General features: G+C 43.8%; 2 protein-coding genes across 3 annotated transcripts in view; one reads left to right on the top strand and one right to left on the bottom strand.

Moving 5' to 3' along the window:
• Nucleotides 1–15,086, top strand: part of tnpo3 (transportin 3) — an 18,460-nt gene extending 3,374 nt beyond the window's left edge. Inside the window, exons 3-23 of the mRNA XM_079183793.1 lie at nt 699–772; nt 2,718–2,874; nt 3,234–3,377; nt 3,517–3,692; nt 4,038–4,176; nt 5,578–5,724; nt 5,887–5,994; nt 8,739–8,830; nt 9,011–9,150; nt 9,330–9,521; nt 9,792–9,883; nt 9,970–10,046; nt 10,142–10,202; nt 10,416–10,556; nt 10,731–10,847; nt 11,302–11,396; nt 11,932–12,088; nt 12,186–12,353; nt 12,432–12,544; nt 13,226–13,309; nt 14,458–15,086. Of these exons, the coding sequence (XP_079039919.1) occupies nt 699–772; nt 2,718–2,874; nt 3,234–3,377; nt 3,517–3,692; nt 4,038–4,176; nt 5,578–5,724; nt 5,887–5,994; nt 8,739–8,830; nt 9,011–9,150; nt 9,330–9,521; nt 9,792–9,883; nt 9,970–10,046; nt 10,142–10,202; nt 10,416–10,556; nt 10,731–10,847; nt 11,302–11,396; nt 11,932–12,088; nt 12,186–12,353; nt 12,432–12,544; nt 13,226–13,286 (2,451 nt within the window). The 3' untranslated portion in view covers nt 13,287–13,309; nt 14,458–15,086. The remainder of the gene's footprint in view (nt 1–698; nt 773–2,717; nt 2,875–3,233; nt 3,378–3,516; nt 3,693–4,037; nt 4,177–5,577; nt 5,725–5,886; nt 5,995–8,738; nt 8,831–9,010; nt 9,151–9,329; nt 9,522–9,791; nt 9,884–9,969; nt 10,047–10,141; nt 10,203–10,415; nt 10,557–10,730; nt 10,848–11,301; nt 11,397–11,931; nt 12,089–12,185; nt 12,354–12,431; nt 12,545–13,225; nt 13,310–14,457) is intronic.
• A 1,011-nt stretch (nt 15,087–16,097) lies between these two features.
• On the bottom strand, nt 16,098–19,888 carry irf5 (interferon regulatory factor 5). 2 transcript variants are annotated; one of them, XM_079183805.1, is made up of 8 exons: nt 19,696–19,888; nt 18,989–19,175; nt 18,890–18,915; nt 18,782–18,809; nt 18,290–18,583; nt 17,381–17,770; nt 17,190–17,308; nt 16,102–17,072 (listed from the first exon to the last, which is right to left on the bottom strand). In XM_079183805.1, the coding sequence occupies exons 1-8, from the start codon at nt 19,873–19,875 to the stop codon at nt 16,881–16,883; spliced, it is 1,416 nt and encodes a 471-aa protein (XP_079039931.1). In that variant the 5' UTR covers nt 19,876–19,888; the 3' UTR covers nt 16,102–16,880. The 2 variants fall into 2 exon arrangements, with proteins under 2 accessions (XP_079039930.1, XP_079039931.1); XM_079183804.1 differs by lacking the exon at nt 19,696–19,888 and having other exon boundaries at nt 16,098–17,072; nt 18,989–19,681.
• Between the last annotated feature and the right edge of the window lie 697 nt (nt 19,889–20,585).

The raw sequence follows: 20,585 nt of genomic DNA on the forward strand, positions 1-20,585 counted from the left end.
GAAGGCGAGCTAGTTAACGTTAGCTGTTAAATAGCTAACCGCTAACGTGCTTCACTTCAGTGACATCATGATGCCTTCAGGCTCTGCTCAGTGAACATGAGTACTCGCTGAAGGTACATTATAACGTTATCATGATGTGTTCACATGTCATCAGTAAAATGTAGGTTTGGTGATAGACTTGAATAAATCCAGTAGTTTGAAGGAGATGTTTTCACATGAATATAAAACAGATATTAGAGATGAATTATGAGCTGTTTAACTTCCTAACACGAGCTCTAAGAACAGATTATTACACATTAATATATACAACATGATGCTGTTGACATTTTAGGATTTTACTTTGTTTTCCTGATACAAAGTAGTTTACATAGTTTAACATGCTATTATTTTAACAGTTAAAAGAAACTAGACTAAACTAAACTTTATACAAAGCTGACAACCTTACAGCTAAACTAAAACTTTTTTGACACATAACTTGCATCAGCTTTTGGTTTCCAAAGTGTGGAGGAACTCTGAACTCTTACAACAGAATCAAAACAAGAAGGAAGCCTTTAACGTTAATATAGCTGAGCTTCGTCACACACGAACAGAACAAAAGAGGAAGTCTGGTTCTATTCATCCAGTAAATTAAAGTGTTTCTAGTTTATTCTCTTGTATCACTTTACTGATCTTGTTTTTGTTAATCTCTTTTTTCTCAGCTGGCTTTAGCCATCGCAGATCTCGCTCTTCAGATGGCCTCGTGGAAAGGATGTGTTCACACGCTCATAGAAAAGTAAGACTTCCCACAACCACACAGCTTTTTAAACAAACGACATGTTGACAGTAGACAGGAACTACAAATATGGCCAACGGATCAGTCAGTGAATACGTTACATCTTTGTTACACACTTAAATGTTCAATTCATTATAGACGGAAAGTTTTACAGATAAAATATCTTTGATGGATAAAGACGTCTTTCACACATGTAGTGCTTTTTAATGCACCAGGACGTTTACCTGTAACTGTCACACCTGCGGGACGTTTACCTGTAACTGTCACACCTGCGGGACGTTTACCTGTAACTGTCACACCTGCGGGACGTTTACATGTAACTGTCACACCTGCGGGACGTTTACCTGTAACTGTCACACCTGCGGGACGTTTACCTGTAACTGTCACACCTGCGGGACGTTTACATGTAACTTTCACACCTGCGGGACGTTTACATGTAACTGTCACACCTGCGGGACGTTTACCTGTAACTGTCACACCTGCGGGACGTTTACATGTAACTGTCACACCTGCGGGACGTTTACCTGTAACTTTCACACCTGCGGGACGTTTACATGTAACTGTCACACCTGCGGGACGTTTACCTGTAACTTTCACACCTGCGGGACGTTTACATGTAACTGTCACACCTGCGGGACGTTTACCTGTAACTTTCACACCTGCGGGACGTTTACATGTAACTGTCACACCTGCGGGACGTTTACATGTAACTGTCACACCTGCGGGACGTTTACATGTAACTGTCACACCTGCGGGACGTTTACCTGTAACTTTCACACCTGCGGGACGTTTACATGTAACTGTCACACCTGCGGGACGTTTACCTGTAACTGTCACACCTGCGGGACGTTTACCTGTAACTGTCACACCTGCGGGACGTTTACCTGTAACTTTCACACCTGCGGGACGTTTACCTGTAACTGTCACACCTGCGGGACGTTTACATGTAACTGTCACACCTGCGGGACGTTTACCTGTAACTGTCACACCTGCGGGACGTTTACCTGTAACTTTCACACCTGCGGGACGTTTACCTGTAACTTTCACACCTGCGGGGCGTTTACCTGTAACTGTCACACCTGCGGGACGTTTACCTGTAACTTTCACACCTGCGGGACGTTTACCTGTAACTGTCACACCTGCGGGACGTTTACCTGTAACTTTCACACCTGCGGGACGTTTACCTGTAACTTTCACACCTGCGGGACGTTTACATGTAACTGTCACACCTGCGGGACGTTTACCTGTAACTTTCACACCTGCGGGACGTTTACCTGTAACTTTCACACCTGCGGGACGTTTACCTGTAACTGTCACACCTGTGGGACGTTTACATGTAACTGTCACACCTGCGGGACGTTTACCTGTAACTGTCACACCTGCGGGACGTTTACATGTAACTGTCACACCTGCGGGACGTTTACATGTAACTGTCACACCTGCGGGACGTTTACCTGTAACTTTCACACCTGCGGGACGTTTACATGTAACTGTCACACCTGCGGGACGTTTACCTGTAACTTTCACACCTGCGGGACGTTTACATGTAACTGTCACACCTGCGGGACGTTTACCTGTAACTTTCACACCTGCGGGACGTTTACCTGTAACTGTCACACCTGCGGGACGTTTACCTGTAACTTTCACACCTGCGGGACGTTTACCTGTAACTGTCACACCTGCGGGACGTTTACCTGTAACTTTCACACCTGCGGGACGTTTACCTGTAACTGTCACACCTGCGGGACGTTTACATGTAACTGTCACACCTGCGGGACGTTTACATGTAACTGTCACACCTGCGGGACGTTTACCTGTAACTTTCACACCTGCGGGACGTTTACCTGTAACTGTCACACCTGCGGGACGTTTACCTGTAACTGTCACACCTGCGGGACGTTTACCTGTAACTTACTAACCTGTCCATGTCTCCGCCCCCTCTCAGGTACAACAATGACATCAGCTCGATGTCCTTCCTCATAGAGATTCTCACCGTGCTGCCAGAGGAAGTTCATAGTCGATCTCTACGAATCGGAGCCAACCGAAGGACTGAAATCATCGAGGATCTGGCGTATTACTCCAGCACTGTCGTCACTTTGCTGGTTCGTTTACCTATCAGCTTTATAATATATAAATAGAAACAGTTTATTATTATCTTTTAGTTGGTGATCATTCCGTCAATTATTTAAGCGATTAATCGATTAGTTTTTGTGTATACAATTTCAGAAGATGGTGAAAAATGAAATAACTTGAATAAATCCAGTAGTTTGAGGAGATGTTTGCACAGCAATATAAAACAGATATTAGAGATGAATTTCAAGCTGTTTAACTTTCTAATTTTCACAGTCGTGAACATTTAATGTTAAATGATTTAATGTTTGTTCTTTATTATTAAGACGACCCTCATCTCAGACTGAAACGTAGAAATCCTCCTCACTCTTTTGTTTTTCCTTTATTTTAGACGTCCTGTGTGGAGAAGGCGGGTAGCGACGAGAAGATGCTCATCAAGGTCTTTCGCTGTTTGGGTAGCTGGTTCAACCTGGGGGTCCTCGACAGTAACTTCATGGCCAGCAACCAGCTGCTCATGGTCCTCTTCCAAGTCCTGGTGAGGTTTAAACTGGTCTAAACGGGTTTACAGGGACGCCTGCTTCCTGTTTTTACAGGATCATCGTGCATCATTTAAAAAGGACGTATGAAAACGGTCGCATACGTTACAACAGTGTTCGGTCTTATGTTTCCCACAGCAGAGGGATGAAACCTCCACCAACCTCCATGAGGCGGCGTCAGACTGCGTCTGCTCGTCCCTCTACGCCATAGAAAACGTAGAGACCAACATGGGGTTGGCTCTCCAGCTCTTACAGGGCGTCCTCACGCTGGAGACGGCGTATCACATGGCCGTGGCTCGAGAAGACCTCGACAAGTGAGCACCTTCTAAATTCATCCTAATTATTCATCCCTAACTAAACTGATCTCTGCCAGGAGGATTTCTGTAATTCATAGAGGCAGCAGCGTTACGCTGACGACATAGCGCTAATAATAATAATACACGTTATTTATACAGCACTTTATTTATAAGAAAGTGCTTTAGGTAGTTTCATTTCAATAATTCAGGAGGCATTGACAGTCAATTAACTATAATACAAAAATAAAATGGAATAGCAATACTTTTTAAGATAAAAAGTGTAATAAAAGTAATTATACTGATCAGATGCGTGGTAAATGAATCAGTGCGTCAGCCTCATTTACGTTTGATTTCTGCCCTCAGAGTGCTGAACTACTGCAGGATCTTTACCGAACTCTGCGAGACATTTTTAGAGACGACAGTCAGGAGTCCAGGCCAGGGTATGGGAGACCTGAGGACACTGGAGCTGCTGCTGATCTGTGCAGGACACCCGCAATATGAGGTACGAAAATAACCACAACACAAGAACATTAACACTACAACACCCTCAGTACGAGGTACAACATTAACACTACAACACCCTCAGTACGAGGTACAACAATAACCACAACACAAGAACATTAACACTACAACACCCTCAGTACGAGGTACAACAATAACCACAACACAAGTACATTAACACTACAACACCCTCAGTACGAGGTACAACAATAACCACAACACAAGTACATTAACACTACAACACCCTCAGTACGAGGTACAACAATAACCACAACACAAGTACATTAACACTACAACACCCTCAGTACGAGGTACAACAATAACCACAACACAAGAACATTAACACCACAACACCCTCAGTACGAGGTACAACAATAACCACAACACAAGTACATTAACACCACAACACCCTCAGTACGAGGTACAACAATAACCACAACACAAGAACATTAACACCACAACACCCTCAGTACGAGGTACAACAATAACCACAACACAAGTACATTAACACCACAACACCCTCAGTACGAGGTACAACAATAACCACAACACAAGTACATTAACACCACAACACCCTCAGTATGAGGTACAACAATAACCACAACACAAGAACATTAACACCACAACACCCTCAGTACGAGGTACAACAATAACCACAACACAAGAACATTAACACTACAACACCCTCAGTACGAGGTACAACAATAACCACAACACAAGTACATTAACACTACAACACCTGCAGTACGAGGTACAACAATAACCACAACACAAGAACATTAACACTACAACACCCTCAGTACGAGGTACAACAATAACCACAACACAAGTACATTAACACTACAACACCTGCAGTACGAGGTACAACAATAACCACAACACAAGAACATTAACACTACAACACCTGCAGTACGAGGTACAACAATAACCACAACACAAGTACATTAACACTACAACACCTGCAGTACGAGGTACAACAATAACCACAACACAAGTACATTAACACTACAACACCTGCAGTACGAGGTACAACAATAACCACAACACAAGAACATTAACACTACAACACCCTCAGTACGAGGTACAACAATAACCACAACACAAGAACATTAACACTACAACACCCTCAGTACGAGGTACAACAATAACCACAACACAAGTACATTAACACTACAACACCTGCAGTACGAGGTACAACAATAACCACAACACAAGAACATTAACACTACAACACCTGCAGTACGAGGTACAACAATAACCACAACACAAGTACATTAACACTACAACACCTGCAGTATGAGGTACAACAAGGTATGAAAATAAACCCTTCCGTTTGATCTCCATGAACTTGTGAGACTAATCCTCTTTCCTGGTCTGTGGTCTTGTGTTTGTTCTGATCCAGGTCGTGGAGATCTCCTTTAACTTCTGGTACCGTCTTGGAGAACATCTGTATAAAATAAATGACGCAGCGCTTCACACCATCTTCAGACCTTACATCCAGAGACTTCTGCACTGTTTGGCACGACACTGTCAACTCGATCCAGACCACGTAAGTCACCTGATCCGGTCTACGCAGAACCATTTGGAACTGATAAGATCCTCAGACAGAACGTTATTAGTCACATACTTTGACACTCTCACAAATACTGTTCAAGTTCTGTTGGATTTAGTTCTGTTGTAGTTAAACGATCTAATTGTTGTGACCCAACAGGACGGAATCCCAGAGGACACCGATGATTTTGGGGAGTTTAGGATGAGAGTCTCTGACCTCGTTAAAGACGTCATATTTCTTGTTGGATCCATGGAGTGTTTCTCTCAGGTAACGTTTGAATCTACAACAAAACGCTTTCTATTCATGAACATGTCGATTGATTCTATTCTTAGATGTTCTCCACTGTTTACCTTCAGTCAAATATTCTACTTTAATAGACGTTCTGTTTGTTCTGGTTTATATTCTACTTTAATAGACGTTCTGTTTGTTCTCAGTTATATTCTACTTTAATAGAAGTTCTGTTTGTTCTGGTTTATATTCTACTTTAATAGACGTTCTGTTTGTTCTCAGTTATATTCTACTTTAATAGAAGTTCTGTTTGTTCTGGTTTATATTCTACTTTAATAGACGTTCTGTTTGTTCTCAGTTATATTCTACTTTAATAGAAGTTCTGTTTGTTCTGGTTTATATTCTACTTTAATAGACGTTCTGTTTGTTCTCAGTTATATTCTACTTTAATAGAAGTTCTGTTTGTTCTGGTTTATATTCTACTTTAATAGACGTTCTGTTTGTTCTCAGTTATATTCTACTTTAATAGAAGTTCTGTTTGTTCTGGTTTATATTCTACTTTAATAGACGTTCTGTTTGTTCTGGTTTATATTCTACTTTATTAGAAGTTCTGTTTGTTCTGGTTTATATTCTACTTTAATAGACGTTCTGTTTGTTCTGGTTTATATTCTACTTTAATAGAAGTTCTGTTTGTTCTGGTTTATATTCTACTTTAATAGATGTTCTGTTTGTTCTGGTTTATATTCTACTTTAATAGAAGTTCTGTTTGTTCTGGTTTATATTCTACTTTAATAGACGTTCTGTTTGTTCTGGTTTATATTCTACTTTAATAGATGTTCTGTTTGTTCTGGTTTATATTCTACTTTAATAGAAGTTCTGTTTGTTCTGGTTTATATTCTACTTTAATAGAAGTTCTGTTTGTTCTGGTTTATATTCTACTTTAATAGACGTTCTGTTTGTTCTGGTTTATATTCTACTTTAATAGACGTTCTGTTTGTTCTGGTTTATATTCTACTTTAATAGAAGTTCTGTTTGTTCTGGTTTATATTCTACTTTAATAGACGTTCTGTTTGTTCTGGTTTATATTCTACTTTAATAGAAGTTCTGTTTGTTCTGGTTTATATTCTACTTTAATAGACGTTCTGTTTGTTCTCAGTTATATTCTACTTTAATAGAAGTTCTGTTTGTTCTGGTTTATATTCTACTTTAATAGACGTTCTGTTTGTTCTCAGTTATATTCTACTTTAATAGAAGTTCTGTTTGTTCTGGTTTATATTCTACTTTAATAGACGTTCTGGTTTATATTCTACTTTAATAGACGTTCTGTTTGTTTTGGTTTATATTCTACTTTAATAGACGTTCTGTTTGTTCTGGTTTATATTCTACTTTAATAGACGTTCTGGTTTATATTCTACTTTAATAGACGTTCTGTTTGTTCTGGTTTATATTCTACTTTAATAGACGTTCTGTTTGTTCTGGTTTATATTCTACTTTAATAGACGTTCTGTTTGTTCTGGTTTATATTCTACTTTAATAGAAGTTCTGTTTGTTCTGGTTTATATTCTACTTTAATAGACGTTCTGTTTGTTCTGGTTTATATTCTACTTTAATAGACGTTCTGTTTGTTCTGGTTTATATTCTACTTTAATAGACGTTCTGTTTGTTCTCAGTTATATTCTACTTTAATAGAAGTTCTGTTTGTTCTGGTTTATATTCTACTTTAATAGACGTTCTGTTTGTTCTCAGTTATATTCTACTTTAATAGAAGTTCTGTTTGTTCTGGTTTATATTCTACTTTAATAGACGTTCTGGTTTATATTCTACTTTAATAGACGTTCTGTTTGTTCTGGTTTATATTCTACTTTAATAGACGTTCTGTTTGTTCTGGTTTATATTCTACTTTAATAGACGTTCTGTTTGTTCTCAGTTATATTCTACTTTAATAGAAGTTCTGTTTGTTCTGGTTTATATTCTACTTTAATAGACGTTCTGTTTGTTCTCAGTTATATTCTACTTTAATAGAAGTTCTGTTTGTTCTGGTTTATATTCTACTTTAATAGACGTTCTGTTTGTTCTCAGTTATATTCTACTTTAATAGAAGTTCTGTTTGTTCTGGTTTATATTCTACTTTAATAGACGTTCTGTTTGTTCTCAGTTATATTCTACTTTAATAGAAGTTCTGTTTGTTCTGGTTTATATTCTACTTTAATAGACGTTCTGTTTGTTCTCAGTTATATTCTACTTTAATAGAAGTTCTGTTTGTTCTGGTTTATATTCTACTTTAATAGACGTTCTGTTTGTTCTCAGTTATATTCTACTTTAATAGAAGTTCTGTTTGTTCTGGTTTATATTCTACTTTAATAGACGTTCTGGTTTATATTCTACTTTAATAGACGTTCTGTTTGTTCTGGTTTATATTCTACTTTAATAGACGTTCTGTTTGTTCTGGTTTATATTCTACTTTAATAGACGTTCTGGTTTATATTCTACTTTAATAGACGTTCTGTTTGTTCTGGTTTATATTCTACTTTAATAGACGTTCTGTTTGTTCTGGTTTATATTCTACTTTAATAGACGTTCTGTTTGTTCTGGTTTATATTCTACTTTAATAGAAGTTCTGTTTGTTCTGGTTTATATTCTACTTTAATAGACGTTCTGTTTGTTCTGGTTTATATTCTACTTTAATAGACGTTCTGTTTGTTCTCAGTTATATTCTACTTTAATAGAAGTTCTGTTTGTTCTGGTTTATATTCTACTTTAATAGACGTTCTGTTTGTTCTCAGTTATATTCTACTTTAAAAGAAGGAAACCCTTCCTGGGAGGTGACGGAAGCTGTTCTATTCATCATGGCTGCAATCGCAAAAAGTGTAGATCCGTGAGTATCTGAAGATTCTTTTTACAATCAAAGGTTTTTTTTCCTTCAGGAGAAAGAGAATATGAGTTTATCTGTTAACCCTAAACCTCCTGGTGTGTTCTCTTTCTGTACGATTATTCTGAATCTGTCAGGAATATCATTAAAAAGGTCAAACTGACTCGGTTTGTGTTTGTCTTTCAGAGACAACAACCCGACGCTGTCGGAGGTGTTGCAGCAGGTGGTTCTACTTCCGGAAACCGTCCACATGGCAGTTCGTTATACGAGCATCGAGCTGGTCGGGGAGATGAGCGAGGTCGTGGACAGAAACCCGAGATTCCTCGGTAAGCGTTCATGATTTAGTTTAAGATTCGTGAGTGAGGAGTTAAAAATAAAACGGGCAATAAAAGGTGTTTTGACTGGACTGATGTGATATATGACTTGTCTTTATTGTCCTGACTCTGTAAAGGTGGTACGTTTTATTTTGAAAACCCTGACTCTGTGTTTCCTCTTCCTGCCACAGACCCCGTGTTAAACTACCTGATGAAAGGCCTCAGAGAGAAGTCTCTGGCGTCGGCAGCAGCGAAGGCAATCCACAACATCTGTTCAGTGTGCAGAGACCACATGGCTCAACACTTCCAGGGTCTGCTGGACATCGCTCGGGCCCTGGACTCCTTCGTCCTGTCGACCGAGGCCGCTGTAGGACTGCTCAAAGGTACGTTAGTACACCTGTAACACACCTTTAAAGACATCGTCAGGTCAGTGCACCTGACACTGTCCCCGCCTGGCTAATTAGTATTCATAATCACTAATTCTAATACCCGACAATCCCAGCTAGTGCTGATGGGTCGGTGGGAGCTGCTGCTTGTGTGCACCTGATGGGAAAACTTCAGGTATTTGTGTGTTTACCTGTACAGGTACAGGTACAGCTCTAGTCCTCAGGTCTGGTGCCTCAATGTTACACTTTGTGTGTTTACCTGTACAGGTACAGCTCTGGTCCTGGCCCGTCTTCCTCTGGAGAAGATTGCAGAATGTCTCAGTGATCTCTGTGCTGTTCAGGTCATAGCTCTAAAAAAGGTAAGTCACCTGTCCATCCTCCTGACTCTGAATAAAAGCAGCGCTTTTAAACTAATACCAAAGTTAATGTTGTGTTTTTCTTTCAGCTTTTGACTGAGGAATCTACGAATGGTAAATCAGCTGATCCCACCGTCTGGCTCGACAGACTGGCTGTTATCTTCAGGTGAGATTACCTGTATTCAAATTTCAAACTTTCTTTGAATTTACGCAGCAGCGGACTGTGAATAGGTTCATACAATTTGTTTGTTTTTCCTACAGACACACAAACCCCATTGTAGAGAACGGACAGACTCACCCCTGTCAGAAGGTCATTCAGGAGGTAAAACACCTGAGCACACCTGAGCACACCTGAATGCTTCCTGGGAGACTCATTTGAATAATTACACAAAGTATTTTATCATGAATAACCTCCCTGTAGAGCTGTTTGTATGTTGTTGTTACGTTTTATCTGTGTCATGTGACTCCTCTGTACACATCTTACCTGTAGGGTTTGTTTTACATTTCTTACCTGCGTCATGTGACTCGCTTCTAGATCTGGCCAGTGTTGTCGGATACTCTGAACACTCATCAGGCTGATAACAGGATCGTGGAGCGATGCTGTCGCTGTCTCAGGTTCGCTGTACGATGTGTAGGGAAAGGCTCCGCCTCCCTGCTGCAGCCACTGGTCACTCAGGTGAGACTCACCTGGACCGGTTTGTTTTCCTGATTTGTAATGAGTAGGACTGATTGGATCTATTTATAATTAGTCACATTGCATCTGTTAGTTCAGGTGATAAATCTAAACCCAGAAAGAACTCTACAAAAACTTCAGTATTTTAACACCTGTCCATGTGTTTGTTGTCATCAGATGGTGAGTGTGTATCAGGTGTATCCACACTCCTGCTTCCTGTACCTGGGCAGCATTCTGGTGGACGAGTATGGCATGGAGGAGGGTTGCAGGCAAGGACTGCTCGACATGTTGCAGGTAAACGCACCAACACACCTGGAGAATAGGTGCAAGATCACTTCATTGAGTTCAATTCAATTTTGACTCACAAAAGAGACTTTTCTGCACTTTAAGAGCAAAATGAACTAGTACTTTTAGGCTACTCGTGTACTGTACATTTTTCTCCATTATATGCAACTCTATACTTCTACTCCACTACATCTCTGAGGGAAATATTGTACATTTAATTGACAATGTTAGTTACCAGTTAGGTTACTTTGGAGATTCAGATTCTTAACAAAATATATAAATCAACCAATAAACTATGATGTAAGTAGTACACAGCCTACTCATTAAGTATATAATGTAGTTAAAATTAGCTCCACCTTTACCAGGTGCATCAATAACGCATCTGTAGAACGGGCCGTCTCAGTCCAGGTAATAAATGAGAAACACTGATCTACTTCGTCATGATGACCTCCTCTTCCTCCAGGCTCTGTGTATGCCAACTTTCCAGCTGTTGGAGCAGCAGAACGGTCTGAGGAATCATCCTGACACCGTGGACGACCTGTTCAGACTGGCCACCAGGTGAGTCTGCTGGTTCACCTGAACACATTTATCTACTGCCTGTACGTCTGCCTGTACGTCTGCCTGTACGTCTGCCTGTACGCCTGCCTGTACGTCTGCCTGTACGTCTGCCTGTACTTCTGTACGTCTGCCTGTACGTCTGCCTGTACGTCTGCCTGTACGTCTGTACGTCTGTCTGTACGTCTGCCTGTACGTCTGCCTGTACGTCTGCCTGTACGTCTGCCTGTACGTCTGCCTGTACGCCTGCCTGTACGCCTGCCTGTACGCCTGCCTGTACGTCTGCCTGTACTTCTGTACGTCTGCCTGTACTTCTGTACGTCTGCCTGTACGTCTGTCTGTACGTCTGTACGTCTGTCTGTACGTCTGTACGTCTGTCTGTACGTCTGCCTGTACGTCTGCCTGTACGTCTGCCTGTACGTCTGCCTGTACGTCTGCCTGTACGTCTGTCTGTACGTCTGCCTGTACGTCTGTCTGTACGTCTGTACGTCTGTCTGTACGTCTGTCTGACATCTACCTGATATCTCTACCTGTTCAGGTTTGTCCAAAGGAGTCCCGTCACTTTACTCAGCAGCAGCATCATCGTTCACATCATCCAGTGCGCCATCGCTGCCACCTCATTGGACCACCGAGACGCCAACTGCAGCGTCATGAAGTTTGTCCGAGACCTCATCCACACCGGAGTCGCCAACGACGTGAGTCAGAAGAAACAAAAGAGATTCAATCTCCATTAAAACCACCCCGAGGACAGGAACATTGATTATAACGTCTGTCCTCTCTCTCTCTCTGCAGCATGAGGAGAACTTTGAGGTGAGGAAGCAGCTGATTGGTCAAGCCATGGAGCAGCACGGTCAGCAGCTCATCACTCAGCTGATGCACTCGTGTTGTTTCTGCCTGCCGCCGTACACGCTGCCGGACGTCGCCGAGGTGCTGTGGGAGGTCATGGTGTTCGACAGACCTGTGAGTATAAAGAGTCGCAGTCGAGTCGGCGCTCGTTCCTCAGGTACGATTTTAAACTCTTCTTCTTCTCTGTTTCAGACGTTTTGTCGCTGGTTAGAAAATGCTCTGAAAGGTTTACCAAAGGAGACGTCAGGAGGAGCCGTGACCGTCACTCACAAACAGCTGACTGATTTCCACAAACAGGTCACCAGGTGAGTCATGCGCAACACCATCATGTTTAGATGATTCTTAATTATAATGACTTAAGAACAGGATTAGAATTTATTTATATTTTAAATATATCCACAGTAATGTCACTATATAAAGACATTAATATCTCACTGGAAACAAGATGTTAATACAATAAATCATAATCCTGAGTGAAGTCTATGAAGCCAGAAGAGAGCCGACAGCGAGGCGTTCAGGTGCGCGTAGAGCCGACAGCGAGGCGTTCAGGTGCGCGCAGAGCAGACAGCGAGGCGTTCAGGTGCGCGTAGAGCCGACAGCGAGGCGTCGGAGGACCCGTTAAACATTGTGCGATGAGGCATCTGACGGGTATTTGTTGAGACTTGTTCATCTGAATGTGGAAAGCAGAAAAACTGGAGTCCTCGTAGCAAGTTGAGACAAATCCTGTGAGGAACTAAACACACCTGAGTTCACCTGAACACACTGAAGGACAACAGAGGGAGGTTTTTACTTTTTATCAGACTTTTATCAGCTTGACGTTAACTAGCTCTCCTCCTCCATCAGCAGGGTTGCATAATCTAACCGAGTAACGACATCCTTAATAAAGAACAACTTATTCCAGGAACCCAAACAAAGAGTTCTCTTCCCTCAGTGAAGTCTGAATGTCAGCCCTGTGTTTGTGTTCATGTTCTGCTTCCTGTCCTCAGTGCTGAGGAGTGTAAACAGGTGTGTTGGGCCATCAGAGAGTTCACCAGACTGTTCCGATAGCTGCAACCTTCACACAACACCAGGTAACTACGACCACAAGTAGCTACGACCACAAGTAACTACGACCACAAGTAACTATTCACACAAGTAACTACGACCACAAGTAACTATTCACACAAGTAGCTACGACCACAAGTAGCTACGACCACAAGTAACTACGACCACAAGTAACTATTCACACAAGTAACTATTCACACAAGTAACTACGACCACAAGTAGCTACGACCACAAGTAGCTACGACCACAAGTAGCTACGACCACAAGTAACTACGACCACAAGTAACTATTCACACAAGTAACTATTCACACAAGTAACTACGACCACAAGTAACTACGACCACAAGTAACTATTCACACAAGTAACTATTCACACAAGTAGCTACGACCACAAGTAGCTACGACCACAAGTAGCTACGACCACAAGTAGCTACGACCACAAGTAACTATTCACACAAGTAGCTACGACCACAAGTAGCTACGACCACAAGTAGCTACGACCACAAGTAACTACGACCACAAGTAACTACGACCACAAGTAACTATTCACACAAGTAGCTACGACCACAAGTAACTACGACCACAAGTAACTATTCACACAAGTAACTACGACCACAAGTAGCTACGACCACAAGTAACTATTCACACAAGTAACTACGACCACAAGTAACTATTCACACAAGTAGCTACGACCACAAGTAACTACGACGACAAGTAGCTATTCACACAAGTAGCTACGACCACAAGTAACTACGACCACAAGTAGCTACGACCACAAGTAACTATTCACACAAGTAGCTACGACCACAAGTAACTACGACCACAAGTAGCTATGACCACAAGTAGCTATTCACACAAGTAGCTACGACCACAAGTAACTACGACCACAAGTAGCTACGACCACAAGTAACTATTCACACAAGTAGCTACGACCACAAGTAACTACGACCACAAGTAGCTACGACCACAAGTAACTATTCACACAAGTAGCTACGACCACAAGTAGCTACGACCACAAGTAGCTACGACCACAAGTAACTACGACCACAAGTAGCTACGACCACAAGTAACTATTCACACAAGTAACTATTCACACAAGTAACTACGACCACAAGTAACTATTCACACACCAGTGATCCAGATGTTCAGCAGCTGATGTCTTCATCTGTTTCAGGTTAAATCTTTTGTTGACCAACATTCAGAGGTGACGGCAAAAAGCTGCGACTGCAGACAAGGATCCAAAGGGACGGCATGAAGATGATGAAGAAGATGGAGGAGGGACTTTGAATGTGAAACAGGACAAATAACTCTGAAGGACTGACAGAGTAAGTTCTCCACCCCGACCCCCGACCTCACCTGACCACACCTGCAGCAGGTGTCAGGTGGGCGGGGTCGGGTCCAGCAGGTTTCAGGTGGGCGGGGTCAGGACTAGGAGGAGTTCACTAAGTGAACTGATGTGGATCAGTCCTGTTGGATCTTCATCAGTAATCAATTGTAGGACGTGCCTGGCCAACAGTTTTTAAGAGAAGATTTATTTTTTGGGACTTTGGTCGTGATGTTTTTTGTCCGTGCCATACAAAGAGCCAAAAGATTTTCCCATGATGCTCTTGGCTGAGTGGCTGCCTGTAGAGGCTTTAATGCTGGGAGGATTTGGCGTCACCTTTGACCTTTTTAACTTTGGTTGACTTTTAGTTGTTTTTCCACAAAGTGAGACAGAGTGAACTCTGGGTAATGAGACGGAGAGACTGACACCATGACATCATCGGTGATGTAGCCTTGTTGTAAACAATAAACAAAAAACAACTGAAACAACAAATCCCGTCTGCTTCAGTGTGTTACTCGTCTGATCCGTCTGGATGTGTCTCGTTGTGTATCAGGTGTAAAAGTGACCCAGGTAAGTGTCTGGGGGGGGGGGGGGGGGGACCTCTGATTGGTCCTGAAGAAGAAGCGGCTCAGAGGAACCTGGACCAGAACCTGGAGGACCCGGGTGGACCTGGGCCGAGACGAACGAAGACTCTTGATTCATTCGTGCATCATCATCGTTTCTCTTTTATTTTGAAATGTAGGCTTCAATCAATTACTGTTACTGGACCCTGGTCCTGATTGGTCCTGATTGGTCCTGATTGGTCCTGATTGGTCCTGATTGGTCCTGATTGGTCCTGATTGGTCCTGATTGGTCCTGATTGGACCTTGCGCACATGAATAATGCTCATTGATCCGGTGATCTGTGGAGAGTCCCCTCTCTTCCTTCACTCAGTAATACGACACCGTCTGCGATGATGTCACTGTGATGTCATCGTTCAGCTCTGGAGGTTTCTGGTCGAACTGGTTCCAGTTTGTTTGTCGTCGCCTGAAGCTCTGAAGCTCGTCTGTGGAGGTAAACACCTTTTGAAATGTGATCCAGACGGAGCGGAGGAATGAAACTTTGTTTTATTAATTAAATGTGTAATTCCACCACGGTTTCATGTTTCAGTAGCAGCGAGAGATTATTAACCTGCTCTACACGACATCACACATCTGACTAAAGTCACGAGATCATCGGTCTGTCCTCAGTAGACATGTTCACTGTCATTCTGTGTACTACTGCAGAACACACTGTAATACACTAATACTGTGTAATACACTATTACTGTAGATACAGTATATTAGTTTAGAACAGTGTAATATAAGGTATTACTGTATAATACTGTCTTTCTACAGTGTATTACTGTATAATACTTTGTTTTACAGTGTATTATAGTCTATTACTGTATAACTATTACAGTGAGAGTATTATAATGCTACAAAGCAATACTGTATATTACTGTGTATTACTGTATATTACTGTGTTTGTGTAATACGATGCGTTCTCGGGTAAGTAAAAAGGTAAAAACATGACGTATGATAGAATACTGCAGTGGTGTTTATTGAACACGTCGGAGGTCAAAGGACAGATCAGAGTTTAAGTCTCATTAAAAGTGCTTCTGTAATACTGAAGCGTCACATGAAGTTATCAGAAACAAACCTGCAGACATGATTTAGGATTTAGATCTTTTACAGCGGATCACTTCAGTCAGAATGAATCTCTAGACATGAGACGCACTTCCTTTAACTTGACACAGTTCTGATGATCAACTGAAGGTTTCACTTCTTCTAAAGCTGAGATCAGCTGACAAAGTTTAGAAGTTCAGAATCTTTGAAAGTCACTTCTGTAGTTTGATCGTCTTTACTCAGGACGAGGAGGGGTTCAACCTCTGGGTGTGTGGATCAGGGGACGAGGAGGGGTTCAACCTCTGGGTGTGTGGATCAGGGGACGAGGAGGGGTTCAACCTCTGGGTGTGTGGATCAGGAGACGAGGAGGGGTTCAACCTCTGGGTGTGTGGATCAGGGGACGAGGAGGGGTTCAACCTCTGGGTGTGTGGATCAGGAGACGAGGAGGGGTTCAACCTCTGGGTGTGTGGATCAGGAGACGAGGAGGGGTTCAACCTCTGGGTGTGTGGATCAGGAGACGAGGAGGGGTTCAACCTCTGGGTGTGTGGATCAGGGGACGAGGAGGGGTTCAACCTCTGGGTGTGTGGATCAGGAGACGAGGAGGGGTTCAACCTCTGGGTGTGTGGATCAGGGGATGTTGTCGGGTGTCCAGGGCCCCTGGATGTGTTGGCTCTGCAGGAGCCTCTGCAGCTCCTTGAACTGCTCCACTGTCTGGTCCTTCACATCGGGGTTTGAGATCTGCAGCCGGATGCTGTCGGTGGACCAACTGAGTTCTCCAGAGAACATCTCTGTCAGGATCCGAGCCACGACGGGAACAACCTGAGGACAACCAGAACCGGGTTTAAAAACCACAGAAAACAAACAAGAGTGGAGGATTTAAACGGTGACGGATGATGAGGAAGAGCGCCCCCAGTGGACGAGTGTTGACGAACAGACCTGGACGATGATGAGCTTCTTCTCTTTGGGTTTCTTGTCGGGCCAGTCCTCCCCGAAGCAGAAGTAGAGCTCGAAGGGTGGAGGGTTCTGAGTTTCCCCTCTGTGGAACAGGATCAGCCCTGCGGACCGACACACGTTGATGTAAATGTGTAAATGAGACAGAGTTCTCCAACACCTCAGTGATTCAGTACCTTGCAGGAAGTCGTTGAGGCTGAACACCTTGATCTTCTTCTCCCGCTCCAGGGGGTTCGGTGGACCGTGCTCGGGCATGCCGGGTCCGGACCAGAACACTTTGCACTGACAGAGGCGGACGGCGTAGATGTCTTGCTCCCAGATCTCCAGGATCAGCCCGCGGTCCATGACGTCCAGCAGGGCGTCGGTGTAGAACCTCTGCTTCTGGTTCTGAACCTCAGACGTCCCGGGGAACAGGACCTGCTGCAGGGTGACGGGTCCAAACAGGTCCACCTGCTCCGGGGTCGGCTCCAGGTGTCCGTAGTAAATCCGGCAGCCCTGAGGGTTACTGACGGTCAGCGAGCCGGTCGACCGGCCTCGGTACTGGAACCTCAGGTCCAGATCTGTTACTACGGACAGAGAGTATATCTGTTACATCTGTTCCTTCAACAACAACCAACGACCTTTTAGATAACGACGCCACGTTCTTAGTTAATAACACACGCTAACCCTCAGCTTTCTTGGTGATACTCAGTGTTGAATAAACCTTTCTGATGTTCAGGGTTGAACCACAGAACCTGTTCCTCACCACACCTTCTCCACTGTGAGCCAACAGGCGTATCGTCCAGTGAAACAACACACCAGACTTCATCCTCCTCTAATCCTCCAGATGGGACTCAGCGGAGCTCCAGAGTTTCAACATTCATGAGTCATTCTCTTTGTTTTCCTCCCTGAAGAATAGAGGATCAACTGTACCGGTCCACCTGAGATCAGGACCGTCTGGGATCCGGTGTTCAAGAGACTCATCCTCCATCAGTTACCAGCTACCTGAACCCTGAAGTTCCCCCCCTGCTGCCAGTCTTTGTGCTAAGCTAGGCTAAAGCTAACGTTTTTATTGCCTCGACAAGAACCAAACCGGTGCTACTCACGTGGGACGCTGCTCAGCAGGTCGTACTTGCAAGGTTGCTGGTTCTGGACGTCCCCCATACTGCTGGCCTCCATCGGTGCCGGCTCGGGGGGAGCGGATGGTGCCGGCGGGGGGGGCAGAGAGTTCAGGTCCTGGAGTCCGTTGGAGAGTCCTGCGGCGTGGCCGAAGCTCCCCTGAACCACCATCGGACCCTGAGCCCGGAGGTCGGAGGTCATGGGGATCATGTGTTCAAACGCCGCCTCAGAATGCGCCGGGAAGGAGCCGAAGGAGGCGGGGTCACCGACGATCCTGGGGTCTGATGAGGCATGACATCGTCACATGACATCATCACGAGAGGAAACGCGAGTTGTATAAACCCAACAACAGAAGCAGCTGATTGGCTGTGTGGGTTAAATATATCAGGTCTGGAGTCTCTGAACTCTCCTGTTCCATGAAGAACCCGAGACGCGGGTTCTTCGGGTTCCTCACAGATCCAGTTAAACGTGGTACTTACTGATGGTGAGGTCCATCAGGTTGGGCATCTGAGGATAGAAACACATTGTCGTCAGTCGGCTGATTAAAGTGTTTCAGAGTTATTTTATAAATGCGTCGTCTTCCTCACCTCCTCGTCGTCGTCGTCGGCTCCATCTGAGGAAGGAAGCAGATCGATGAGATGAAGATAAAGACGATGATGATGATGATGATGTCATCGACCCCTCACCTGTGTTCCCGCTCTGCTCACAGACCTCGTAGATCTTGTACGGTTGAACCGGCGTCTCTTTGGTGCCGTCGTACTTCAGCTGAAACTCTCGGCTCTTGTTCAGAGCGCAGCGGAGGTTCGCCTTCCACTTGGCCGGCTCGGGTTCATCCACGCCCTCCTGGTATTTACCCGTCTCCAGGGCCCACGCCTGCAAGACACAGAGCAGGGCTAACGCACAGCCAGCACGACAAACAAACAGCTGATACAAACAGTCCGTGTTGTTGTTGCATCTTTGTAAACAAACAAACAGCTGATACAAACAGTCCGTGTTGTTGTTGTTGCATCTTTGTAAACAAACAAACAGCTGATACAAACAGTCCGTGTTGTTGTTGCATCTTTGTAAACAAACAAACAGCTGATACAAACAGTCCGTGTTGTTGTTGCATCTTTGTAAACAAACAAACAGCTGATACAAACAGTCCGTGTTGTTGTTGCATCTTTGTAAACAAACACAGAACATATTTCGGAGCTCAGAATCAACCTTTCAGCAGAAACAGAGATCTGAGAAATGAAAGCAGAAGTGGTTACTGGTGAAGGAGGAAGTGACATCATCAGCAGTTATGTTCAGTGAGCCAATCAGCACGTTCCATGTTTGAGGAAGCTCACGCTGAGCTGATGGTTCAGCGTTACACATATATTAATGTTGTTCATATTATGGAGTCTCTGACCTTGAACACGGTGTTCTCCTCCTCAGACCCGGAGGACGGGTTGTGTCGTGTCGCGTGTCTCCAGGGGATCTGGAAGAGTCGGTGTTCTGAGCTGAGCCACTGGAGACCAGGATACCTGCCGCCGTTCACCTGAGCCAACAACCAGGGCTTCAGACGGATCCTCCGGGGCTGCACGCTCATGCTGGGAGGAGGAGATGATGGAGGAGATGATGGAGCACTGGGGGGAGATGATGGAGGAGATGGAGCAGATGATGGAGCACTGGGGGGAGATGATGGAGCACTGGGGGGAGATGATGGAGGAGACGATGGAGGAGATGGAGCAGATGATGGAGCACTGGGGGGAGATGATGGAGGAGACGATGGAGGAGATGGAGCAGATGATGGAGGAGATGATGGAGGAGATGATGGAGCACTGGGGGGAGATGATGGAGGAGACGATGGAGGAGATGGAGCAGATGATGGAGCACTGGGGGGAGATGATGGAGGAGACGATGGAGGAGATGGAGCAGATGATGGAGGAGATGATGGAGCAGATGATGGAGCACTGGGGGGAGATGATGGAGGAGACGATGGAGGAGATGATGGAGATGATGGAGCTCCTAGATGAGTGGTAACAGTAGTTATCTTACAAACTGTTTATTTATATGAAGCTGCTAAACGGTGAGATCCTGTTGACAAACTTACACTGAAATATATATATTTAAATATGTATTATTATTATTATTATTTAGTATTAATGACGTTAGAGGTGAAGGTTATCTTTGATGAAGACCAGGAGATCCAGCTGAAAGCTCTGAAAGACTATGTGGACCTTTAGACTTTAAGAAATCCTTTTACTCAACTATAAAGGACTAAATACCTGAGGAGCACCTGAGGAACACCTGAGCTCT

This window comes from Pholis gunnellus (assembly GCF_910591455.1).
Source record: "Pholis gunnellus genome assembly, chromosome: 22".
Taxonomy (NCBI): domain Eukaryota; kingdom Metazoa; phylum Chordata; class Actinopteri; order Perciformes; family Pholidae; genus Pholis; species Pholis gunnellus.

Bases quoted from the DNA above. Each gene is read 5' to 3' on its own strand.
- irf5 (XM_079183804.1), bottom strand. From the start codon at position 19,487: ATGTTCTGTGTTTGTTTACAAAGATGCAACAACAACACGGACTGTTTG. The intron at 18,916-18,988 runs GTGAGGGGTCGA...TTCCTTCCTCAG, and splicing joins TGAGCAGAGCGGGAACACAG to ATGGAGCCGACGACGACGAC. The intron at 17,073-17,189 runs GTCTGTTCGTCA...GGTTGTCCTCAG, and splicing joins AGAAGCTCATCATCGTCCAG to GTTGTTCCCGTCGTGGCTCG.